The sequence below is a fragment of the Macadamia integrifolia genome, unplaced genomic scaffold, assembly GCF_013358625.1.
Source record: "Macadamia integrifolia cultivar HAES 741 unplaced genomic scaffold, SCU_Mint_v3 scaffold1647, whole genome shotgun sequence".
Classification (NCBI taxonomy): Eukaryota; Viridiplantae; Streptophyta; class Magnoliopsida; order Proteales; family Proteaceae; genus Macadamia; species Macadamia integrifolia.
Window position 1 is genome coordinate 59483 of NW_024868289.1, and position 23346 is coordinate 82828.

Genomic DNA, 23346 nt, shown 5'->3' on the forward strand with positions numbered 1-23346 from the left:
TGCTCTTTAATGTACGTTATCTTAACTGTGGATAACCCCCCTCCCCACCACCAGACCCAATCACACCATCCACGAGTGCCCTCACACCTCTTGCTAGACCAGTAGAAGTCCAGCATGCAATTTATTTTATCTCTCATTTTCACATGAATGACCTTATTGTTCTTTAATATACGTTATCTCAACTATGGGTAACACCACCCCCAACACCAAACTCAACTCACACAATCCACGGGTGCCCTCACACCTCCTGTTGGACTGACAGAAGTCCAGCATGCAATTTACTTTATCTCTATTTTCACATGAATGGATTTTTTGCTCTTTACCGTACGTTATCTCAATTGTAGGTAACTTCCCCCCCCCCTCCTCAAAACCAAACCTAGCTCACACCATCCACGGGTGTCCTCACACCTCTTGCTAGATTGGCAAAAGTCCGACATGTTCATGATGAAGTCCAGCATGCATTTTACTTTATCTCTCATTTTCACGTGAATGACCTTATTGCTCTTTAATGTATGTTATCTCAACTGCGAGTAACCACCCCAACCCAACTCACACCATCCATTGCGGTCCTCACACCTCATGTTGAACTGACAAAAATCCACTTGATTACAACGAAAGTATTGATTTTTACAGCTTAGTTTCTGAAGGCTGTAACTTTTGATTCAGGTGGAGTTACAAGAGTCATAATACCATTACGAATTTGACATCCAGTGCTCTACAGACTGTCCAATAAATTATTTCCGAATTTGGACCTCAAATTTGCACATTTAAGGGGTGTACTAGGCCTTCGTAGTTTTGTGCGTGATTTTGAAATATTTATTTCTAATTTATTCTTCTATTTTATTTTAGTCTCCTTTCTTTTGTAACATGACTTTCTTATAAATAAGGTCATTTTGGAAGAAATAGAAATATCTCTAATTTTACAAATCAATTCAGTTTCTCTTGAAACTTAGGGTTTCTTTACATTGTGACTTCGAGGATCATTACAGCTAGAACGCGATCTAGCCCTCATACTTCCTATATGTTAGGAGTGGTTACCTACAGTAGAGGGGATCATATTAGTCAACATATCTCATTGGTGTGATCCTCCATACCACTTGCTGAATGAACCCTCTCCCTTAATTTAATGATTCTGAAACTAAAGTATTACCTATTTTTATTTAAAAAAAAAAATCTCAAATTAAACTTGGAAACTCATTATCAGGTTCACCCATGCACACCTATAAACTAATGGTTGGTGAACAAATAAAATAAATCAAAGCCCACTGTTTTATGCAAATCTACCACTTTGAGCTAATATCAAAAAGGACTGAAAAAGAGGATAGGAAAGGGGAGGGCCCATTGTTTTTAGCAAATCTGCCAATTGAGAGTGAATATAAAACGAAAGTCCCAACAAAATCATCAGAACCAAAACAATGCTAATATCATTTTTTTTTGGGGGTATTACATTAATATTGTCACCAAGGTTTTTTGGGACTATTACTATAAAAATTAAAAATAAATTAAGAAAGGACTCTCCTTGTGGTCCACCTAGAAAGGAATCTCTAATTAAGGCACTCATTGTACTAAAAGTGAACTCTAAAATTTATAGAATTCGAAGTCCCTGCTTGCATTTATAAAGTTTCAATCAAACTGAAAAATTTTGAGGGGCAAAATAGATTTTGAAAAGACTCTATAAAATCATTTACGATAAAAACATGAGGTATAGTGAGCATTCAACTATTGGGGTGCATGACAAGACCCTATAAAACTTAACAATTGAATAAAAAAGAACACTTTGAATCAATCATCACAAAATGTAATTGCAATCCAATCCACAATGATAGAAATACACATCAAATATAAAGCCAAATACTATAGACTAGGGTTTTAGGAATCAATATTAGATAGACCATATTGGTATCAATGATCTGTATCAATATTGATCAATGGTGATAGGATATGAATAAAGGGTAAAATGATAAAAAAAATTATAGTATTATTATCTTTGAGGGCAAAAATGTCTTATATCATTTCGAAATTAACCGATACTGTTCCGATACCTAGAACTAAAATCCTGATGTGGACTGCAAGACTATAAAAAAGCCTCCCACTGCCTCACTCCAATTAAGTAATTCTGAATATTTATCTGTTATAGAGACCTTTGGAACTCCATCATCGAATCGAATTAAATTATATAAAATTGTAACCCTCCGTAGCATGTACGGCAAAATTCCACATTTTTCAATACTAAAAAGGGAATCTAACGAAGAAAAAAAAATACAGATTTCAAGGTAATACATGCAAATCTTCAAATCCTAACTATTCATTGTATGTGGTCCACATATGAACGGTCAAGATATGATGAGAGTTGCAGATGTAGCCAAATTTTTAGGTACTGTTTAGTACTTGAGTAAATCCCCAAGAAATTGAATACTCTATAAACTGAAAAAAAAATAAGGAGAAATTTAAAAACCCTGAAAAAGAAATGAAAGAAAACCCAACCCCGTACCCAAATCCCCCACATCCCCTTGGGTTCTTTCTCTCTCTAATGGAGGGGAACGAGAGTAGCCTGAGCTCTTACTACCACCAACAGCCCCACCACCATCAGCAGCATCAGCAACACCACCCCAGCGGCGGCGGCGGCATATCTACAACCACCGCCGGAAACTCCGCTGCTCCAAATGGTATATTTTCCAGTCCTCACCATAACGCCGCTTCATCAGGTCATTACTCGACTTCTGAAGGGACTCCTCTTATCTTTCCTCCACATAGCGTTACTGGTAGAGCACCTGTCGCTGCTTCTGCTCCTCAGGAAACCGTAAAGAGGAAGAGAGGAAGGCCGAGGAAGTACGGTACTACTGAAGCAGCAGCTAGCGCTACGCCCTCTGCTTCTTCGGCAAAGAAGGTCTCTGCTGCTACTTCTGGTTCTTCTTCCCTTCCTATGTCTCCTTCTTCTTCTTCTCCTCGTAAGAAAGAGCAGTCTTTGGCTTCGTCTTCTTTGTCTCCTAAGAAAGCTCAATTGGCTGCTCTTGGTTAGTAGCACAAAACCCTTCCCTCATTTTATTCTCTTCTCTTGTGAATTATCAATAATCATGATCGATTTCTTATGCTTGCATGCGTGCATGTTGATATTAATAGCATAATGTGTGTGTCCTTGCGTTTGTTTTAAGTTTCAGTGTTTTCTACAATGTTCCATCTTTGTTTAGCAATGCCTGCATTTCTTCTTTCATCTCTGGGACTGTGGTGTCGTTGATTATGTGGACTTGTGTTTCCATGCATAATGTGATGCGCTTCAAGATATTGCTCAACTTGTTAACCTTTTTCTGCTACTTGGCTCGACTGGTTTTTTTTTTCTTTTTCGTTCTCTTAAAGAACATGTTATTGATCTAAGCACTTGGAGACGGCTTACTACCCTACTGGAGGCAGCACCCTAGTTCCTTTCCGTATAGATCCCCCCCAATCCCCAGAACCAAAACAGAACCATCCTATCCAACTTAAATAATGTTGTTTTGCTCCAATGGGGGATGAAAGTTATCTAGTACAGGTAGGACATGGTTTTCTAGAGCAATTTACTTTATTTCACAATGTGTCCTGCCTGTTTGGTCCCTTGTAATTATTTGGGGATATAATGTAGTTCAGTTACCAAAAGAAGATATAATATCTCATCATCAAGTGAATATTGTGTCTATTATATTACAGAGAGTGAAATTTCTCTTTATATTTTTCAAAGCTTCTAATATTGTCCTGTTCTTCACAAAAAGTAACTTATTTATTTTTTTAATCTTCAAGTGTTTATATTTATGAAATCCTATTGTGGTGAACCATGAACCATAGATAATATATTCAAGTGAAAGAAAGTAACTGGTTGGCCCTATTATTGTTCCCAGAAAGATTAATCGGAGGGCGTTGGGAGTAAAGATTCAAGGTTGAAAGAAAAACAGTTCTGGACATACCATTTTTCTTAAGTTGGGGGGGGGGTGGAGGGAGAAAACTTGTATGGATTAATTATGGGTTGACTATGAGAATAGATTTACTTGTTTATTTTGAAAACTCCTTATCTGACACATTTCTAGACAGCATTTATATAGGTATAGATGCTTTATGAGTTGATTAATTAATTGCATTCATGTAAATAGTTTCCTAAATTATACACTAATATTACTTGATAATAATATTATAATGTAACTAGATTATCTTATCTTCATTTTGGTGGTCTAGGACTTGGTGGTGACACCTCACTTATGTATCTTGATGCATGTCTTTGTCTAAGTGATGGAAATCTAGTCTGTTTTACTGAGGGATAAGTTGGCTTGTACCCTTAGGCTTAGTTTTTCAGGCCTTTCTCATTTCTAGCTTACCCTGTTGGTTCTGTGTACCTGTGCTTAACCACTTGCAATTCTTAAGAAAGAGTTTTCCCATAAATTCTGTTGCATAACAAAAGGATATCATGCCAGAACACAAAGTCGTCATCTTACAAAAACTCTCTACATGAATGTAATCTGCAGCTGGACGGTGATAATAGCTTTGATTGTGGTTGTTGATAGCAGTTGGGAATATCTTTTGTGGTTTCCAAAGTTGCTGTTGTATAGTGCTTCAGGTTGGTTGTAGAACCTATCCATGCTACTTTTGGATTTAGGTCAATATCTTTAGTGTTTTATTTCTGCCACTTCAGAAAACTTTGGCTTGATTTGTACAGATGCAATGTCTTGAAGTTGTGTTATGGAAAAATTCCCTTTTCCTCTCATATGCACTATCCAGAAGTTTTCTTTTTTTCTGTTTTACTTTTATTTAAATAAAAGTTTCAGCTTATTGCTTTTCTATTCAATGCAGGGCATGCAGGACAGGGGTTTACACCACATGTCATTACTGTAGCGTCTGGAGAAGTATGCACTCTGAGTCATTTTCTTCATCTGATATACTTGGAAAATATGCAGTTAACTAGAAATCATGAATTTGCTCAAAGTTTTATGATCTAGCTAGTGAAGCTTCTGTAGAAAATGTTGTTTACTTACAATATGTGATAATACTACAAAATTTGGGATAGGGGTTGTTGGAGTAAGTCATGCAGTCTGCTGGCAGCAAGACCAGGAATCAAGTTCAATGGGTATGAAAGTATAGATGCATTATTTGGTAATATTGTGAAGTTAGTTTTCACCTTGGGTTATCCGTAACATCAAAAAAAAAAAAATATTTTTTTTTTGCTTCATTAATTTCTGGACTGAATAGATACAGCTTGCATGGGTCTCTCATGGTATTAATTCTGTTTGGCATAGTGGATCCATTGAATTCATAGATGAGCTTCTTGGTGGTATTTCTATTCTAACCTCATCGAGTGGAACTGTCTGAAAGGGCTGTTAGATGGAGCTCATCCTTTCTTTTTTCCTTTTAATTTCTTTTTGAGTGGCAGCAGCAGTTCATTAAAGCTTAAACAAAGACCATCGGCAATGGGTAACACAACGGTGGTGTTTTCACCTTCCATTTTACTGGGTTCAAATTGTATTTGGAATGGATCATTTAACTTAAGTATCCACTTTGAATAACCATAAATGTCATCCTTTGTTCATACTTGGTCATCAACTATGTGTTGAAGAATAGGTTGACGACCTAAGAAGCATGTTTTTTGAGTGCTCATTGATTTTCGAGGATAAGTAATCTTAAACATCTAAAACTGAAGGCAATCCAAGGTTGCTTAATCTAGTTCCCCTCCCCTCCCAAAGATAACCTTATTTTTATTTAAAATACTGAATATTACTAGTTGTGGTTGATCTCATTAGCAAAACTTTATTCTTATTTTACTACTATTACTGAAAATTACTAGTTGTGGTTGATCTCAAACTTTATTTATCTATTACTGTAATTGTTTTTGTCCTGTATATTTCATTTCCCCGAATTTCATTCCATCTGGACTCTTTACTTCTCAAAAAATGTAATATTCTACAAGTGGGGTAGTGAGGTAGTGAAGTTATTTATTTGAGCTTATATAATTCCTCCTAATGCATGTATTCAATTGATAGGATGTCGCACAGAAAATCATGTCTTTTATGCAACAACACAAACGTGCAGTCTGTATCCTGTCAGCATCTGGTTCAATTTCCAATGCATCTCTTCGCCAGCCTGCCACATTGGGGGGAAATGTGACGTATGAGGTAGAAAACCTTATGTTCTTTCTTTTAGGTTCTGCTATTTTCTTTTTCATGAAAATTTTAATTGAAAGAAGGTAGAGGTGAAGAAATTAGCATCCAATTGCTCAGGAGATCAGTTGGTTTCCTCCCTATGTTATATCCATGTATTCTCTTATAATCTGATTGACAGCTATCATCTCTACATGCTTTATATGCCTGGGATTTAAAGACATTTTCTACATGCTAGATGCTTAGCACTACTTGCTTCTGCAGATGTTAGGGTTTTAGTGGGTGATGTTTGTGCTTTGGTACTGGCTGAGGTTAATTGTTTAGTTTCCTCCTGTTTTCTTCATAAAATGCTGGTTATTCATCATAAAAAAAAGGAATATGATTGATATATTTATCCTCATTGAAAATGCGATATATAAACTAACCTGAGGTGCATTGGCATTACTGCTGCCTCTCCATGGAATAAGATTGATCTCATGTCACTAGGGTTGTATGCAACTGTGTGTAATCATACTATGAGCCACATTTACAGCTTTTGCAATCGCCCATATCCAAAGCAAGAAATACAACAGAAACATCATGAAGCTTGATGGCATCACTTCTCATTACACGTTGCACACTGGCATATGATACTTTCTGGATTCATTTTTAGGTTCTGAAATAATATGTTCTGCATAAATATTTATAAGGTGAACAGCTGAGTTTATCAAATGCCTCATCAGTCAATGGTTGGATTTGAATGTGTTTCCATTTTCCTCCCCCACCCCAACTTTTCTTTTTGGGGCCAGGATGTGTGGTGCGGGTCTACATTTCTTGTTTTAATTGTTTGAAGAACCTGATCCTCAGTCTACATTTCATGTTTTTATTGTTTAAAGAACCTGATCGTCTCCCCCACCACCACCCCCCCCCCCAAAAAAAAAAAAAAAAAAAAGGAAGAGAAACTGCTGAAAGTAAAGGAGAGAATGATCATTCTAGTTTTCTTTCACATTCTCTTGCTCAGGGTTTTGGAAGTGTTCCTCTAGAGAGGACCTTTGAGCTTTATGATTTTATGGGGAAGATGATCTCCAAGGACTGCTCTGGAAAGCCCATCGTTTTGATTAGTATACAATCAAGTGACGCAAGTGACTTTACAGAAATCAAGTTCACTGGAATATCGTATTAGTCATCCTTATTGTAAATCACTGCCATGGCATGACTCCCTCCTTGGAAATTGGTCTACTTTTCTTAAGCCAGTAAGTTGGCCAGAAATGCCTGAGTTGCGTTGGAATTATGTGACAATATACCTGTACTTGGCGATGAATCATTTAGATCTATCAAGTGGGGGGAAAAAGGATCATTTTAGATATGGCTTCAGCCTCTATGAGTACCCAGTTCTGTGTGGTATTTGGACAATATGAATATGCTTCGGTTCTGATTCTATCCTCTGATAAATCCCATTGTCCTGGTACAAAAAGAGGAAAAAGATCCCCATGCAGGCATTGTGGGGATTCATTCTCACGGTCTTTCACATAATAAGTCGTGGGCCTCTCACGGGCACTCTCTCTCCTCAGAAATGGATATTGAAACCCAAAAGAAAGAAAGAACAAAAAAGCTCTCATCCTCTACCCACCCACAACCCCCCTCCCTGCAAAAAAAAAATCTCAATTGATGGTTGGAGGCACCACTGCTTCTCTCAACAATCTCAGCGGCAGTCCCAACGATGCTGGCGATTGCTTCCTGAAGTTGCGGAGAAACCACAGTTTCTTTACTCTACTCAGCTTGAGGCTCGTCTTCTCACATAGGTTGACCTTCTGTCTTTGCAACTGCATCTGTCTTTTGACACTTTTTTGTAAGACTCTTATCAGGTTCCAGTAACTAACTACTGTTTTCATTGATGAGGGTAGAGATCAAATTAGGTTTCTATTTGTATGGTTGAAACTTCATCAGTTAGATTCTCAGATCCAAAAAAACCATTCTATACACTCTTTTCCTCCCTGTCTTGAACAGGTCATCCTCTCTCTCCACGGAAAAATAGGAGTTCTCCCTGCACTAGTGGCATCCAAGGTACCACCCACTGCCTCTCTCTCTCTCTTTCTCTCTCTCTCTCTCGGAAAGAACCATAGACGGAAACTGGTGTAGGATAGTGTGATCTTATAATGAGGTCATTTTTGGAAAGAAATTCATAAAAAAAGTAATGGAGATCCCCTTCCAGTGCCACAGTATGGATGGTGAGGGTTTGGTCTTTAACTTTGAAACATTAGAGTGTGTCCAAACTCCAAAGTTTGGCAGATTCCAAATGTGGAATTTCTTTTCCTGAAGTACAGATTGGGGACCTATCCCTTTCCCTTTTCATTCCCCAGCTTCTTTGTCAGGCTATGTGTAGTCAGATATCCTACCATTCTAATTTCTCAAATGTGTTCACTTTTTCTCCCGATTGCATATAATCTTATCAATTATTATCCAATAAATCATTTATTGGCAATTGATATGTCACACTAGGTCATTCCCTATGATGAAAATTTATCATTGGCCTCACCTGCAAGCTACAATGTAAGAATCTTCTTGATCTACTTTGTGTTAAAAGAATTTGAAAAAGGAAGGGGGGGGGGTTAATATTGTTACTTTTATATTTATTTAGATTTACACTTGAATTTTCTGAATCAGAACCAGTCAGTCAGAAAACATCCATATTACTGCGTAAGTTTTTTGTCTCAGAATGGATAACTAAATCCCAGAAAGTTATTTCTATATTTAATATTGATTTTTATAATTAAACTAGTTTGAAACAAAAATGTGGCTCCATTTCTGTCCATGTCATGTGTTAACTGTTAAGATTGATTTTTGATGCATTGGATTAGGGACGCTTTGAGATCCTTTCACTAAATGGATCTTACCTGCATAGTGAGGTTGGAGCAGCACCCTCAAGAACTGGTGGACTTAGCATATGTTTGTCTGGTTCTGATGGTCGGATTGTTGGAGGTGGGGTAGGGGGACCATTATTGGCTGCAGGCCCAGTGCAGGTGCTGTTCCCAAACACCCCCCCCCCCCAAATATATATATTTTTCCTTTTATTATCAGACCCCTTCTTTGAACTTGCAATGTAAGACTTTTTGTAAACTTGCACAGGTTATTGTTGGTTCATTTCTGATTGACATAAAAAAAAAGATTAGTGGTGGTCTAAAAGCTGATGCTTCTACCAGCAAGTTGCCATCACCTCTAGTTGGTGCAAGTTGCAATCACCTAGGCTTCGGACCATCACTGGAATCTTCTGGGAGAATCTCAGTAAGGGGAAATGATGAGCATCAAAACATTAGTCCAGGTCATTTCATGTTACAACCTCGAGGAATGCATGGACGGTCAACTGATTGGAGGAGTGGCCTAGATGCTAGAAACAGTGCTGACATTGAATTGAGAGGTGTGTTTTTGTTTAGGAAGAGTGCTTAATGATTAAGGAGATCTAATTGATTATATGTTGACCTTTATCTTGGCCTCGTGCTGTTTCTTTACTGTTTGCAGGAAGAACAGATCGTGGAGCATGCCAATCTCCAGTAGATGGAGAAGATGATCAAATTCGTCACTAGACTTTTTTGCCGTTATGGTGGTGCTGCCAATCTCCATTGGTAAAGGAATTGGTTTATGATGGCTTCTTTTAACAACAGTTGATGTACAACCGTTCTTTATCAGGATTAGAACATATTCTCTGTACAGGATACTGGCGCTTATCTAATCTTTTTTGGCCATTAGTCTTTATTCATGGATGATTAGATGGGGATTCATAGTATCCACATTTTGAAGGCTGAGCTTCCTTGGTCTTGTTTGTTTGTCTGAGTCCCCCCCACCCCCCAGAACATAATCATTTGGGCAGCCAATGTTCCCAAAGGAGTGCAAATAGCGCAGCGGGTGATGTGGGATTCGATTCTGGGACTTTGCGACCTCCAGTATAGATCAGATCATGACTCATTAGTTTTGAAACCATGGAACCTGAAACCTATAATTCTATGAAATCCTACTGTGAATTTGTTATTGCACATAGCAGAAAACAAGTGCTATGGTGGAAAGCCTCCCAGGTGATGGCAAGCTGACAACCTTTCTATCTCCTCACTCGGGGATGGGGGAGATTTCAAGTTTTGCCAAAAGGTCAACAAGAGAGGGCCCTATTGTTCAAACTTCATATAGTCCAAATAGAATTGATACTTACAAACAATTTTTAAAGCATTGCCCTGAGAGATAAAGTTGAGTTGGATTAGTCTGAAGTTCAATTTTAGATGTGGAGTGAGAGCCGCTATATATACTGTGCATTGTTCACAGATTCAATTTACTGAAATACTTATTCCAATATTTCTGTCATAGGCTTCCTCCACTCACTTCTTGTTGTAGATTTCCTTCCTTGCTTGCACCCCCTTAGTTTTTTTTCATTTCCGCCTTTGGCTTCTTATGTTAAAGTGAAAGACCTTGATGGGCCAACTGAAGGGTCCTTTAAGCTCTGCAGTGGTAGATAACGAGTGAATGGAAGCTATGAAAGCTTTGTTTGGGGTTGGAGAATTGAAGGGCTATATGCAAGAAGATGAGTGTAAGGTTGTGAATATGGAAGTTCGATAGAAGCCAACTTTTATTGTTGTTTCATAACATGAGATTTCGTTTCAAGAGAGTAGTATGAGATAAAGGTTATGGTTATTTTTGATTTGATATTACCTGTTGGAGGTCCGTTTCAATGTCACAAACTTTTTCATATATATATATATATTTACATAACAAGTCTCTTTCCAATATTTATGTCATGAAAGTGTTAAAAAAAAAAAAATGGGGATCTTTTTTAGGTTAGTTGTTCGGACCAGAAAGAAGGGATCTAATCCTTTAAGAAGTAGCCAAAGAAAAGATGGAACCCACTAATTTTTTTCATCCATTTACTTATATTTATTTATTTATTTATTTTTATATTGAGTATCAATAGAATTTTGAATTTTTAATAGAATTATTAAAAAAAAAAAAATGTGGTTGGAAAGGTCATAGTAACAAAAGCCATCAATACATTGATCAATAAAGAGAGATTCAACAACTGAAAGAAAGATTGACAGTTAAATTGAATTCGGAGATTGAACCATGTAGAGTTTCAAAGGAGGACTTGGAAATGAAGCTTTGACTTGGATCATCATCATCATCATCATCATCATTCATCAAGTCAGAAATTATCATCATTACTGGTCACTGCCCTCAAGCGTACTACATCTCCTTCCAAAGTAATATTGTTGCCGACAAAAGTTCATCCTTCATGGTGTCGGCATCCCATTTTCTTGTTACCAAACAAAAGAAAAAAGAAAAAAAAAAAAAGGCATTCTCATTTCTTAATCTGAACCCATATTCCGGATAATCTCATTGTTATTTCACATTTCTATAGGTGAGTTTAAGTTAGGTACTGTTGGGATTAATCCTACATTGGCTAACTTATAGATTTTGAATTACTTCATATACTAATTAGTTTTATTTTTTAAATTTTTATTTAAATGCTTTAGCTTTTGGTTTGAACACTTCAATATGTATCACAAATATGATACTATGATAAGCTACACACTTCAGTTTAACTAATCGGACCAGACGAGGTTCAAATCTGATGACCCAGACGAAGAAATACAAGAGACAATAATTGGTATGAAATTATGAATGAAAGACTAAGCTGTAATTAGCAAAGTAAGTTAAGTCCAAATCTGACGACCCGGTTGAAGAAAGACTAGAGACACAATATTTGGTGCGAATGAAAGTGCAGTAAAACGCTGGCCTAAGTCCAAAGAAAGGTCGCTTGTTCTACTCGACTCTCCTTACACATTCTTTTATTCTGCCCTTGCCTTTGCCCTTGGTCATGTTCTCTTGAGTTGGGATGCCAATCCTTAGTGGCCTATGAGCCCTTGATAGAATCTGATTTAGAAAAAAAAAATTATTTAAATGTGGGATCAGGCTCTTCTCCAACTATTGCACCCTTGAACGCCCCTTTAATGACCATCTAAGGATTGTAAGTGTTTAGTCACACATCCCAATATCTATCAACACCTGAGGATATATGTCTAAGCTTTTTCAGCCTTCCGATGGATCATTGAAGAATTGTTGATGTTGGAAAGGATCCCAATCCCTAAATGCCCCAAGTGGACTCAATAGTCCTACTAAGGACCCAGAAAAATGAGGTGGAAAGATGAGAATCACAAACCCTTGTCCAATGCTTATCCTTTATCACCCCTTCAGGAAAAACAGGTGTCAGCCTGCCAAATTGGAATGGCAAGAACCTCAAAACACCCATCCCCAGGCCCCCACACTCCATTCCCCACCCTCCCATGCCAAGCTTTTCAACCTACCAGTTTGAGCGCCCTTGGCTTGGACGATTGAACCGTTCAAGTCCTTTCAAAACTTTTGAGGGAAACAGATACATCCAACCAAGAACTAAACGACAAAAAAAGCAGCAAATATAAAACGGCTACTGGCCCCCTACCCTTTCCGCTTTCCTCAGCCTTTAACGCTTTTATCCTTGTCCCCCTCCTCGGCCCTACCAATTAATATCCTTTCCTTTTTTCTTTATAGGCTTCGATAAATGGAGAGGGAAGAGCTCAGATCTTCCTCTGGGGTTTTGGTTTCATCCTACCTGAGAAAGAGTTGCCTGGTTAGTTCTGAGTTAATCAATCAATTAACTACTAATATATACAGATTATGTGTTATGTTTTGTTTGGGTTTATTAATTTGGTTATATGGAGATTTTAATTAATTATCTGGAATTTTTTTTTATGGGTTATTGGAAGCTAGGCCATACTTGCATCTACAAGGCAATCCATAGTGGATCTCTGAGGGTTGGTGTGAAGAAAGCTCTTGTGTTCTACAACGGTCGTCCACCAAAAGTTGTCTAGATTGATTGGATCATGCATGAATACCCGGTTGGGTGATTCAAGCCGGCGGCCTAACAAGCTGGTTTGGTCCATGAGGGTAAGCTCCAATCACTTATCACTCTGCTAATAATTATGATTTGAACTTTTTTTTTTTAGTGCAATTATGATTGTATGTACTATTCTTTCTACATTGTTTGAGGCTTGCTAGCTACATCAATGGGTTTAGGGGTGTCAATTAAAACTTATTCAGAATCGATGAAATCTGTCGAAATCAAACCAAAATCGATATGAACTTATTAGATTTTTTTTGAGTAAATTTTATTAGATCATGTTTCAAACTTAGGTTTTGTGAGATTGAAACTATATTGTGTACAGCATTGAAGCAGATAAGACATTAAATTGAACTTAAAAAACCAGATTGAAACCAGTATAATTGGATAGGAAACCTATACCAATCCAAAATAATAATAATAATAAAAAAAACACATTTTTTTCTTCATGTTTTTAATATGTTTGCATGATAAATCGAGTCCAAACCGATAGTAAATCATAACATAATTGAAACTGGTGCATCCTTATTGATTCATATTTCGTTTTCATTTATTCTCACATCAAAACCGATCCAAACTGACCGATTGACAACCCTAAATGTGCTGGTTCAATTTCTGAAGGCAGGCCTATGCCTTGGCCTTGGCCTTGGCCTTGCCCTTGCCCTTGCGCTGCCTGATCTATTAGGTCTCAGACCAAAAGGTTCAACTGGTTGAACCGGGTCAATGAAAATGCACTTTTGTGTGGTGGGGGGTGTTGAGGATGGAAATGGACTTTTAGAACACTAGATTGTTCTCCAGAGGGTAGTGTATTACATTACATCTTAACTTTAATAATTTTCAGAGTGATGACAGATGTGGGTCCATCATCAATGATGAGTTCTGAAGTCACCATGTGGATGCTTGATGCATGCCTTCTGGTTTATATAAAGTATAGACCAATACAGTGAACACACAATTGTAACTCCACTCTTCATTAGAGTTTAATTACCTTTGGGTAAAAGGATGGTCTTATCTTAAATCAAATCAAGAGATAAAGACTTTTTCTTGTTCTCATCTTCCATGGAGAGGCTCAAGCTTGAAAGACATCAAAGATAATGGTCTTAGAGACAACAACATCAACCACAAGAACAAGGTTAAAGTCTCATGGGACCATAACTACAGCTACTCCAAAGAAGATTAATTATGTGGGTTTTTCATGGTCACTCCTAGGTCTTATATACATGTAGCTTCTGTAAAAGGGAATTTAGGTCTGTGCAAGCCCTTGGAGGTCATATTAAAGTTCACAGGAGAGACACAGCTAGGCTGAGATAGTCACCTCCATGGGATGGTTGAGTTCCTGAGCTTAATCCTAACCCTTATTGTACACCAGCATCCCAGTCAACTAGGCTTCCTCCATTCACCTGTAGCTTCATAGAAGCTGCATTAAGATCTACAATGCTTGTTTTACTATGTGGAAGATGATGAAGTAGGGTTCCGTACGTTTCTGCATGGATTGATGATTTCTTGATCTGTGAACTGGATATTAACTTCCACTTCTTTTTCATGAGATCTGTAATATCATTTTTGGATGATTCAAAGGTCAAAAGATTTGTACCGTACTATGTTCCAAAAGTGTTCGATCCAAAGCAAACAACAAAAAGGAATTTAGAAAAATTTCATCTGCAACCAAGGTAAACAATCTCGTTGATTCATCTGTAAGAGACTAGGAGATCGAGAGGGTTGTACAACTAGGATTCGACTCCTCTATCGCGCAATAGAGGCAACAACTCAGATCTGACACCCTAAAACACTTTGGCATGGAACCTAACACAAAGGGAAGCCAGTGACGCTTCCTTCGGAGCTCAAAATAAGTCCGAAAGCATCTATGGCGGAACTCCCAAGCAAAGGTAGCAGAAGTATTAGTAAATACATGAATCAAATCTAGGGATGGATCAGGGGCTACAATGTTGGGGAGAGCCTTATGACCAACTTCAAACTCCATGGACCTACAAATTTGCTAGATCACTTGGGTGGAATGGGTCTATATATTTTTCATGTCATGACAACAGATTCAGTAATAATAAACTCCATGATGTGCAGATAGAACAAGCCTAAACCAATATAATTATCAGGCAAACTCTTTGTTATCATTTCTTTATTTTGTTAATTTTAATGTTTTGCTATGCTTTTGCAATGGAAACAAGTCAAGTAGGATGGTGAATCAAAGCTTGTTCTGCACTAACCAACCAAAGCCTTGGAATTGTTGCATGTTCAAGAAGACACTGGTGGACTGAAAAATAAAATAAAAAAGGAATTAAAAGATTGGTGAATTGGGCGAAGAATCATAATTAGTATCCCATTTCCAGTAACCAGCTAGTAGCTCCAAACTTGGATTCTTAGGGATCAAGCAGGCAGTTGCCCTATGCAATTAAATTTAGAACAACTATTTAGTTTGATATATAGCCTAAATTTATTTATGGAAACCTAAGTTTCTTTCTTTTGTGGGTCACCTTGAGCTGGTAAAATTGGTTTGGTAGAGCTCCTATGTTTATTGGACTGGAGCGTTTGGGATTCCTAAGGCAATTATGAAAAAAGTGGAATCCCTTATGAGTGCTTTTTTATGAAAAGGATCAGACAAAAATAAATTCTTTTACTATTGTTTTGGATTGTTTTGGGTGGGAATTTCTTTCACTATCGAACGGGCTTTTATTTGTCTCCCTAATTAGAGGATGGCTTAAGTTTGAGAAGGATTTATGACGTCAATCCGATAAGAATATAGCGAGGAAAAAGTAGCATTTGGGTGGATTGAATCTATTCTTGATACCAATGGAAAAACTCAATTTGGAGTGTGATGTCTGTTTGAGATTCCTCTTGGGCTTGGTGCAAAGCAAACATTTGGTGGCAGGTGTCATTAGATCTGATATTGACGATGGTAAGGACACATCTCTATGGCTTGATATATGGCATCTCCATGGCATTCTTCTCAGTATTTTCAAAGACAAATTTAGATATGTTCCCATTTGGATAGAATGGCAAATGTTTTCTCAATCATCTCTGATAGGCTGTGATGATTGGTCCTACCCTTCTCCCTTGTCTCCTTAATGTGTGGAGAGTGCTCCCGGAGATTAGAAAGAGATCCTAGGGGAGTGATGATAGAGTCATCGAGACTAAGGAGATGTGCTTTGCTCTCTCTCTCTCTCTCTCTCTCTCTCTCTCTCTCTCCCTTGAACCTATTTGTGCTCGTGCATCCCTTGTTTCTTGGCATGCAATTGTTTGGTTTTCAGGTCACATTTGTCGACACAATTTCATTGTTTGGAGAGTACTCACCTTTTTCCTCGTTTCTTGGCATGCAATTGTTGTAATTCTAGGACCAAACAACAATTTTATTTTTTTGGGAAACCCTAATAGCAAATTTTGGAGGCGATTACTTTTGATGTTTGTAGAAAGATGAACCTTTCTATTGGTTTGTGATTTGAAAGCCCCGGAAATAGACGTGTTATACCTTGGGACCTCCCAATCTAGTTGTGCTCTAGAAATAGGTCTACCATTGAAGGTTGGTTAGTTTTTATTTTTTCTGTTTATTTGGCACCCTTCGTAAATTTCCCAGGGCTTGTTGAATATAGTTTTTATCAAAAAAAAAAAAAAAAAAAAAAATTCCATTGCATGCTCCAATTCTATTTTGCATAGAATTTCAAGTAAATAATGAAAAACATCCTTTAGAAGAAGAAAGTCATGGTTCTCTATAAATGAAGAATCATGGAGTTCTAGGGTATATTTTGATCTTCTCATAGTAGGCCTTGTGCCTAGCGGTGCCTTCTTCGAGCTTGCCTTATAGTTTGATTCAGCTGTAAAGATAGGCTGTTGTTTTTTAGTGTAGAATTTTCTCCATATTTTTCTTCTTTTTCCTTCTTTCTTTATTATTATTTCTCCGATTTTTTCCTTGGGGGGTGGATTTCTATGCTTTGTGGAATATATTAATATTACAAAAAAAAAAAATCATAAATGACAAGTTATATATAGCTGAGAAATACCACCAAATTTTGAATCCCAGTAAACCTGTGGAACCATAAGCTCCCTCTAATGTTCAAAATAACCAAATCATCAGCCCACGTGTCATCATAAAATAAAAAAATACTCTAGTATTATGTCCAGAGTTAAAGATGCTCAAAACCATTTTCTTCAAAATTATTTTGGAGAGAAACCCAACCAGTACACATTTTACACCCCCAGTAGTTCAAGCTATAATTAGTTGAGTAAAATTGAAAGGCAGGCCTATCATTGTGCCTAAACCAAAGAGTTGAATATATGGTGTAGCCCTAATGATGATGGGAGGGTTTACTGAGTGAAAGAGATGGTTTAAAGTTGATAGAGAAGCTGCAGCCTTTATTAATGTTTTCGACTGCATAATACCAATCCCTCCAAAGTCGAACGCCTCACACAATCTTTCCTAGTATGAACTTGAATACCCTTGAAGTCCTCCTAATATATTTTTTTATTTATTTCTTACTTCAAAAGGAATCCAACGTGAACTCTTTCTATGTTGAAAGCAAGAAGATACCTTGATCACCTGCACCCATCAAATGGGTCCATTCCTCCTACTTTCTCTATCAAGAATCAGATATGGATATGATCTTCTTTTTGTTAAGGGCGAGTGTGCAGACATTTGGCCTGACTAGTCCCACGGGCTCATACTGACCCCACAACTGCAGATATGGATAGGATCATCCACCACCATCACAAAAATGTTATAAATTCTAGTTCTATCAGAGAATTCTATCCAGTTTCATATTTTTGGTTCTTTGTGAATCAATTTGCAGAGAGACAGTCCTTGGATCCAAAACAAAGAGAAGGATATGGAAAATGATACCTTGCCGGAGCTCGAAACATTGATCATACTTTTCTCATACAGAGGTACAACATCCCACTGTGTAGTTAACTTATATGCGTCCTAATTCCTAAATCTTGGCACCCGCTTAGTATGATCTATCAAAATGGTAGGCTAAAGTCATGTTCCTTATCAACCCTATTCCTCTAATCGATCTCCTATATCTCCTGGTTCAAATGATGTGTAAGGTCACTTGACCTCTGGCTGATCATGTTTGGGCCAGGCCAATTGAAATCTACTTGACTCCTAACCCCTGTGATTAGTTCTTAGTTACGAGTATACAAACGTAGGATCAATCTGCTCTTGAGCTTGGAGGGTGTGGTTATGAGACAAGTTGAAGATATGACTAGTCTTTTTTTTTTTTGGTAGGATTGAAGATATGACTAGTCAACTGAGACTTTCATCCAATGTAATAAGCCCATATTAGGATGGGCTTAAAAACTCCACTGGGACAACAAAGACTGTTGCTCTCCGATCCCATCCATGTCCCTGTGGAATCATTGGATGGTGGCATATCATGTTATATGTCTATAGAGTATACCCCGAAAGGGAACAACATAAAGAACAGGTTCTCCTCCAGCTCTCTATGATTGAAAATAGTTATAGTTGTCTCACACTCGAATCGTCTAGAAACTGAAGACTAAAATTATACATAAAAAATGAATGGAAATTACAAACAAATAATCACACTTTTTTTTTGGCTGACGATGGGTATCCAAGCCTTCGGCCTGACTAGTCCCGCGGGTCCATACTGACCCCACAATCGCATGGATCGGGTCATACCGGGGTTAAATGAAAACCATTCAACTTTCACTGAAAGCAGTGAAGAGTATTAAACACCCCCGTGTGAGTAGCCCAAGGTGTGCATAGTGGGAGTTGAACTTAGGACGTTATAAACAAACAATCACACAGTTGCATATAAGTTGTTTACGTCCATGGTGAGATGAGATGAGAATAGTGTTATTGCCCACTCATCTCCACACCTCTTTCAAATTGATTACAGAATATGACTCTTAATGACCCTATAGATTCAAGCCATAAATGCAAGTGATGAAATACAAATCATCTTACCCCCAACCAGTATGTGTTACAAGTAGGGGGTATAAGTTTGGCCTTGACAGCCCGAACCCCCCTGGACCCGAACAGGGCTTTGGTTAAGATTTTTGACCCTGAGGGTGGGTTAGGGTTGGGTTAGGCTTGGTTGAGGCCTAAGCCCAGCCCGACCCAACCAACCAGGTCTTGATTTTAAATATGATTTATATAATATAATTTAGGGCTATCACCCTATTCTTTTATTTTGAGTAATGGAATTTGGGTCATTAATTCTTATGGTTAGGTGTCCTGAATATTTATTATTGTGTTGCACTTCATAGTTTTATTTGTGTATCGATCATTTGATCTTCTTTTTATTCTCTCTCTCTCTCCCTCTCTCTTTTAATTTTTTTAATTCTTTTTAATTTTTTTTTTAAATGTATAAGACACTTGGCAAAAACATGGTCAATCAATATTAGCCCAACCTTAGCAACAATCAAGACTAAATAGGGTCAACCGAGCCCAACCCGGCCCAATTAGGGTCAATTAGGGTCAATTAGGGTTTGGTTGGGTTGGTATGAGCTCGGTAGGGTAGGGTTGGGTTGGGTTGGGCTTGGGTTGAATTTCGGAGACCTTGGATTGTAAGGTTTTAAAAAATCCAATCCAACCCGGTCGTGTTTAGTAACAAGTAAGAGATGAGCTACTTAACAAAGGTTTTAGGGATCGCTATGCTCTCTCTCTCTCTCTCAAGAAAATAATAAATGTGGAGAGTGGTTGAGTTCGAGTTGGAGTTGGAGCAGTAATCGCAGTACAATACATCTTCCCATTGTGGATGATGGCATCTTTTATTTTTGGGTGCTAAAAGACGTTTGTTACGCTCTTCCATTCAAATAAGAAATTGCAGAACAAGTGAATTCCATTAGTCTATCCTTCTCTTTGTATTACCAATGCCTTCGGCATTCTCTTTCTTTTCAACCACTTTATACTTTTGGTTACTCTCTCTCTCTCTCTCTCTCTCTCTCTCTCTCTCTACTTCATCTTCTTTGTCGTCTTCTTATTATCATTTTAGGAGAGGGGTCTAAAGTAGAACATAGCCGGACGAAGCAAGCAAAAGGTTCTTACGTGGAATCTCCTTTCCTTCTGATTAAGAAAGGAAAATTATTTGATATAAAACTGAGTTAGGTTGTTGAGTTTAAGAACCATTTCTGTAGCTCTCCAGTGCGGCTCCTGTAGCCCTCCAAATTATTGGAACAATAAGGAGCTAATCATATCATATCACTATACAAAGAGCCTAGACAAAAGTTTTTTTTGGTTTTTTTTTTTGTTTTTTAATAAAGATCGCAATTCTTGAGTAAAATTGAAACAAAAAAACTGTAGAGAAGGTTTATGCCAAATTAAACAGTTATTTGTAACAATCATGATGATGATGATGATAATAACATGATGGTCTTGCATAATAAACTGAAAAAGAATGTGGTTGGGTGGTGGTGGTGATGAATTGGTGTTCCCAGTTGTGTTAAGGAACACTTACTATTTCTAGGCATATTTCCCCTCGCTACAAATATTCAGAGCAAATTAGTATTTTCTTCATTGCACATCATCAGAGTAGGTCCTTACACCTTTGCTTGAAATTATGGCAAACATAATTGCTTCTAAATGGGAGTAAGTAGTGACTCATTATCAACTATTCATATGTGAAGATGTTACTATATAGGTCTCCTATCATCCTTTCTTTTACCGGTTCAAATATAATTTAGAGCGTATATCTATATATTTATATAATATGAGAGAGAGAGAGAGAGAGAGAGAGAGAGAGAGAGAGAGAGCACTTGTTTGGAAACCTGGATGAAAGCTACAGAATCTGGAGACAGCAACAGCATATATGTTGTAAGGATTGATCTACTACATAGCCATGGTAAGGGCAAAATGATGTAGTACCTGGGCGGAAAAAGGGGGCTAAATTAATAGCTCTCTAGGCAAACCCCAAAACTGTGTCACTCCTAAACACAGCTTCAGTTCAGAAGACTTGCATGGAAATGCCAATGTCTTTCACTAGTTCCTTTCACACCCTCCCCACCTCCTTTCCATTTAAACCCTTCAGCCTTTCCCCATCCTCTCCCACCCTCTAGGGCTCAATTTCAATCCTCATATTTCACACCCTTTGAGAGTTTGTGTGCCCTTGTTCCAAGTCTGGAGAATCTCAATTTATACTCTACCTGCAACCAAGAACCCTAGTAATGGATTCATGCCAGCATAAAGACTCAAAGTCCTCAAGCGATGATGCGGATGCCGGCCGGTCCCATGCTTGTGTATTCTGCAAAAGAGGCTTCACCACAGCGCAGGCATTAGGTGGGCACATGAACATCCATAGGAGAGATAGAGCAAAGATCAAACAGAATGAAGCTCCATCGATTTCAAATGTGCCTGATGTTTCACCAATTTCAAGCCATCCACCACCTTCTCCACCCCCAGAGGCAAAGAGAAGTAATTATGCGGATTTTCCATCATCCACATCTGACCCTAGATTTCCACTTGCATACCATGCAATTGAAGACTTGCGCACAGACTTGAGCTTACAACTTGGTCCAAGGAAGATGGGACAAAGTGAAAAAGAGAAGAAAAAGAGGGAAGAAGATGAATTAGACTTGGAACTTCGACTTGGCCATGATCCATAGTATATACACAGTTACATGTCTATACATTTACTTATATATCATTTCACCAGCTTTTTTGTCTAGCAGGATATTCCATTTGTCATTAACAAAAGAATGTGGAAGTTATGACAACAGTGTTTGTTTAGCTTCTGAAAGGTATAACTAGGCGACCTCTGTTGTGTTTCCATTTTGAAGGCATGAAAGGAGAAGTGAAGAAGCTGCATTTAATTGAGGATCTGACCTGAGAAAGAGGAATCATCAACAAATAAGCTTGGTTAAGACAACTTCCTTCCACAGTTCTTTTTCTTTTTCGCTGAAACCTAAATGGTTTCATAGCATTTGTAAGTATACCTATTTTGTTCAAAGAGAAAGCTCCATTTATTGTACCAAGACTTGGAAATTTTCACTTTGTTCGAATTAAAATATATCGCAGTCTAAGAAGCTTGTCTCATGTTGGGATTCTAATGGAGGACCTAATCCATGTAGCACCTTCAAAGTGCTATCCATGCAAGGATAGCATTTTGATTTTTGAAGCTTCACCAAAACAACAATGGAACAAAATGTAGTGGGAGATTGATTAAGCACTCCACAGGAAAAAATAATTCTTATGGAGTAAGAATTTACTCCTTGACAGAAACCCTAATGTTAGTTTATGTCTGAGGTTTCACCTGGATGACTAGTGAGATCTCCTATCAGAAAAGTTTCCAGTACTCTTTAATCTGCAAGTATGGCATTGATATCCAACTAATGACCTATTGATGAATGTTTTACTTTGAAGAAATTCTTCTGGACTAGGTGATTCAATGTATTGGGAACTGAATCATCAGTTGAAATATCAGAAACTACATTAGGGTACAATTGAAGCACCCTAGATGAGAAGCATCAATATTACTAAGGATAAGCCATTAAAGATGAGTAATTTGGCCTTGAAGTTTGGATTACTCTATTGGATAGAGAGTCCAAGTGAGAAGGAACATAGTGGAGGGTTTGGATTGTCTTAATGTATTCAAGGAAGAAGGTGCAAAGCAGAGGGATTATTGCCTTGAATTTGTTTTATTTAAAGGTCGGTTATTGGTCTTTGTAGTAGGGCTTTTTGAATCTTAATTAATTGGACTGTTCTTTATTCTTCTTCTTCAATAGGTGTGTCTGGAATCTTGTTTTAAGGCTTATCTTGGAAGGTCCCCTTGTTTTGTTTTTCTTTTTAGTTTTGGTTCTTCTGTAAGTATCTTATTCCTTTCTTTTGTCTGATTTTTTGATTACCCATTAAGAATAAAAAGAGTAATTATATTACTTAGTTGATTCTCTTGCTGATTTGTTTCCTAGTTTTGGTAGGATAATATGTCTGAATTCCAGTTTGAATATGTTTCCACTAACAAGTGCAGTAACGTAAAGAAGTTACAGATTAAGGTTTCTTGCTTAGTTCTTGAGGTTCCCTGTACTTCCTTTTCCCTTGGTCTTTCCTCAAATCCAAAGAATAGGTCAATTTCAACAAAAAGATACAAGGTGTCTCCTAGCTTGTGAGTTGCAGTCACCAAAATCTCACTGGGGTTTTAGAGTCTAACTATCCATTCTCTCTAGGACTGATAAAACTAAGGACCACTCTACTGTCTAGGAATACAACCCCCTAGTATTCTGGAAACAGTCAACATAGAGAACCCAAAATAGCTATAAAACCATAAAAAAGCAATAGACCAAAAATAGATCTTCTAGCTTCTTCTTCCATAAGTCAGTTCTCAGTCCTGATTCAACTCTCTTTTTGAGCTGCAACAATGACAAGCAATGGCTATCACA

General features: G+C 37.7%; 1 protein-coding gene and 1 long non-coding RNA gene across 3 annotated transcripts; both read left to right on the forward strand.

Moving 5' to 3' along the window:
• The first annotated feature begins 2438 nt into the window (after window positions 1-2438).
• LOC122064438 (AT-hook motif nuclear-localized protein 14-like) lies at window positions 2439-9842 on the forward strand. Its single transcript, XM_042628130.1, has 6 exons — window positions 2439-3014; window positions 4813-4865; window positions 5997-6128; window positions 8951-9112; window positions 9219-9507; window positions 9609-9842. The coding sequence occupies exons 1-6, from the start codon at window positions 2468-2470 to the stop codon at window positions 9671-9673; spliced, it is 1248 nt and encodes a 415-aa protein (XP_042484064.1). The 5' UTR covers window positions 2439-2467; the 3' UTR covers window positions 9674-9842.
• Window positions 9843-12602: 2760 nt separating this feature from the next.
• On the forward strand, window positions 12603-22678 carry LOC122064434. 2 transcript variants are annotated; one of them, XR_006135704.1, is made up of 4 exons: window positions 12603-12735; window positions 12876-13052; window positions 17802-17895; window positions 21751-22678. It is a non-coding gene; the product is annotated as an uncharacterized LOC122064434 (long non-coding RNA). The 2 variants fall into 2 exon arrangements; XR_006135705.1 differs by lacking the exon at window positions 17802-17895.
• The last annotated feature ends 668 nt before the right edge of the window (window positions 22679-23346 follow it).

What these genes read in the sequence shown, in the direction of transcription:
- LOC122064438 (XM_042628130.1), top strand. Translation starts at nt 2,468, where the DNA reads ATGAAAGAAAACCCAACCCCGTACCCAAATCCCCCACATCCCCTTGGG. An exon ending in AGCTCAATTGGCTGCTCTTG is followed by an intron (nt 3,015 to 4,812) that starts GTTAGTAGCACA and finishes TATTCAATGCAG; the next exon opens with GGCATGCAGGACAGGGGTTT. An exon ending in TTACTGTAGCGTCTGGAGAA is followed by an intron (nt 4,866 to 5,996) that starts GTATGCACTCTG and finishes TTCAATTGATAG; the next exon opens with GATGTCGCACAGAAAATCAT.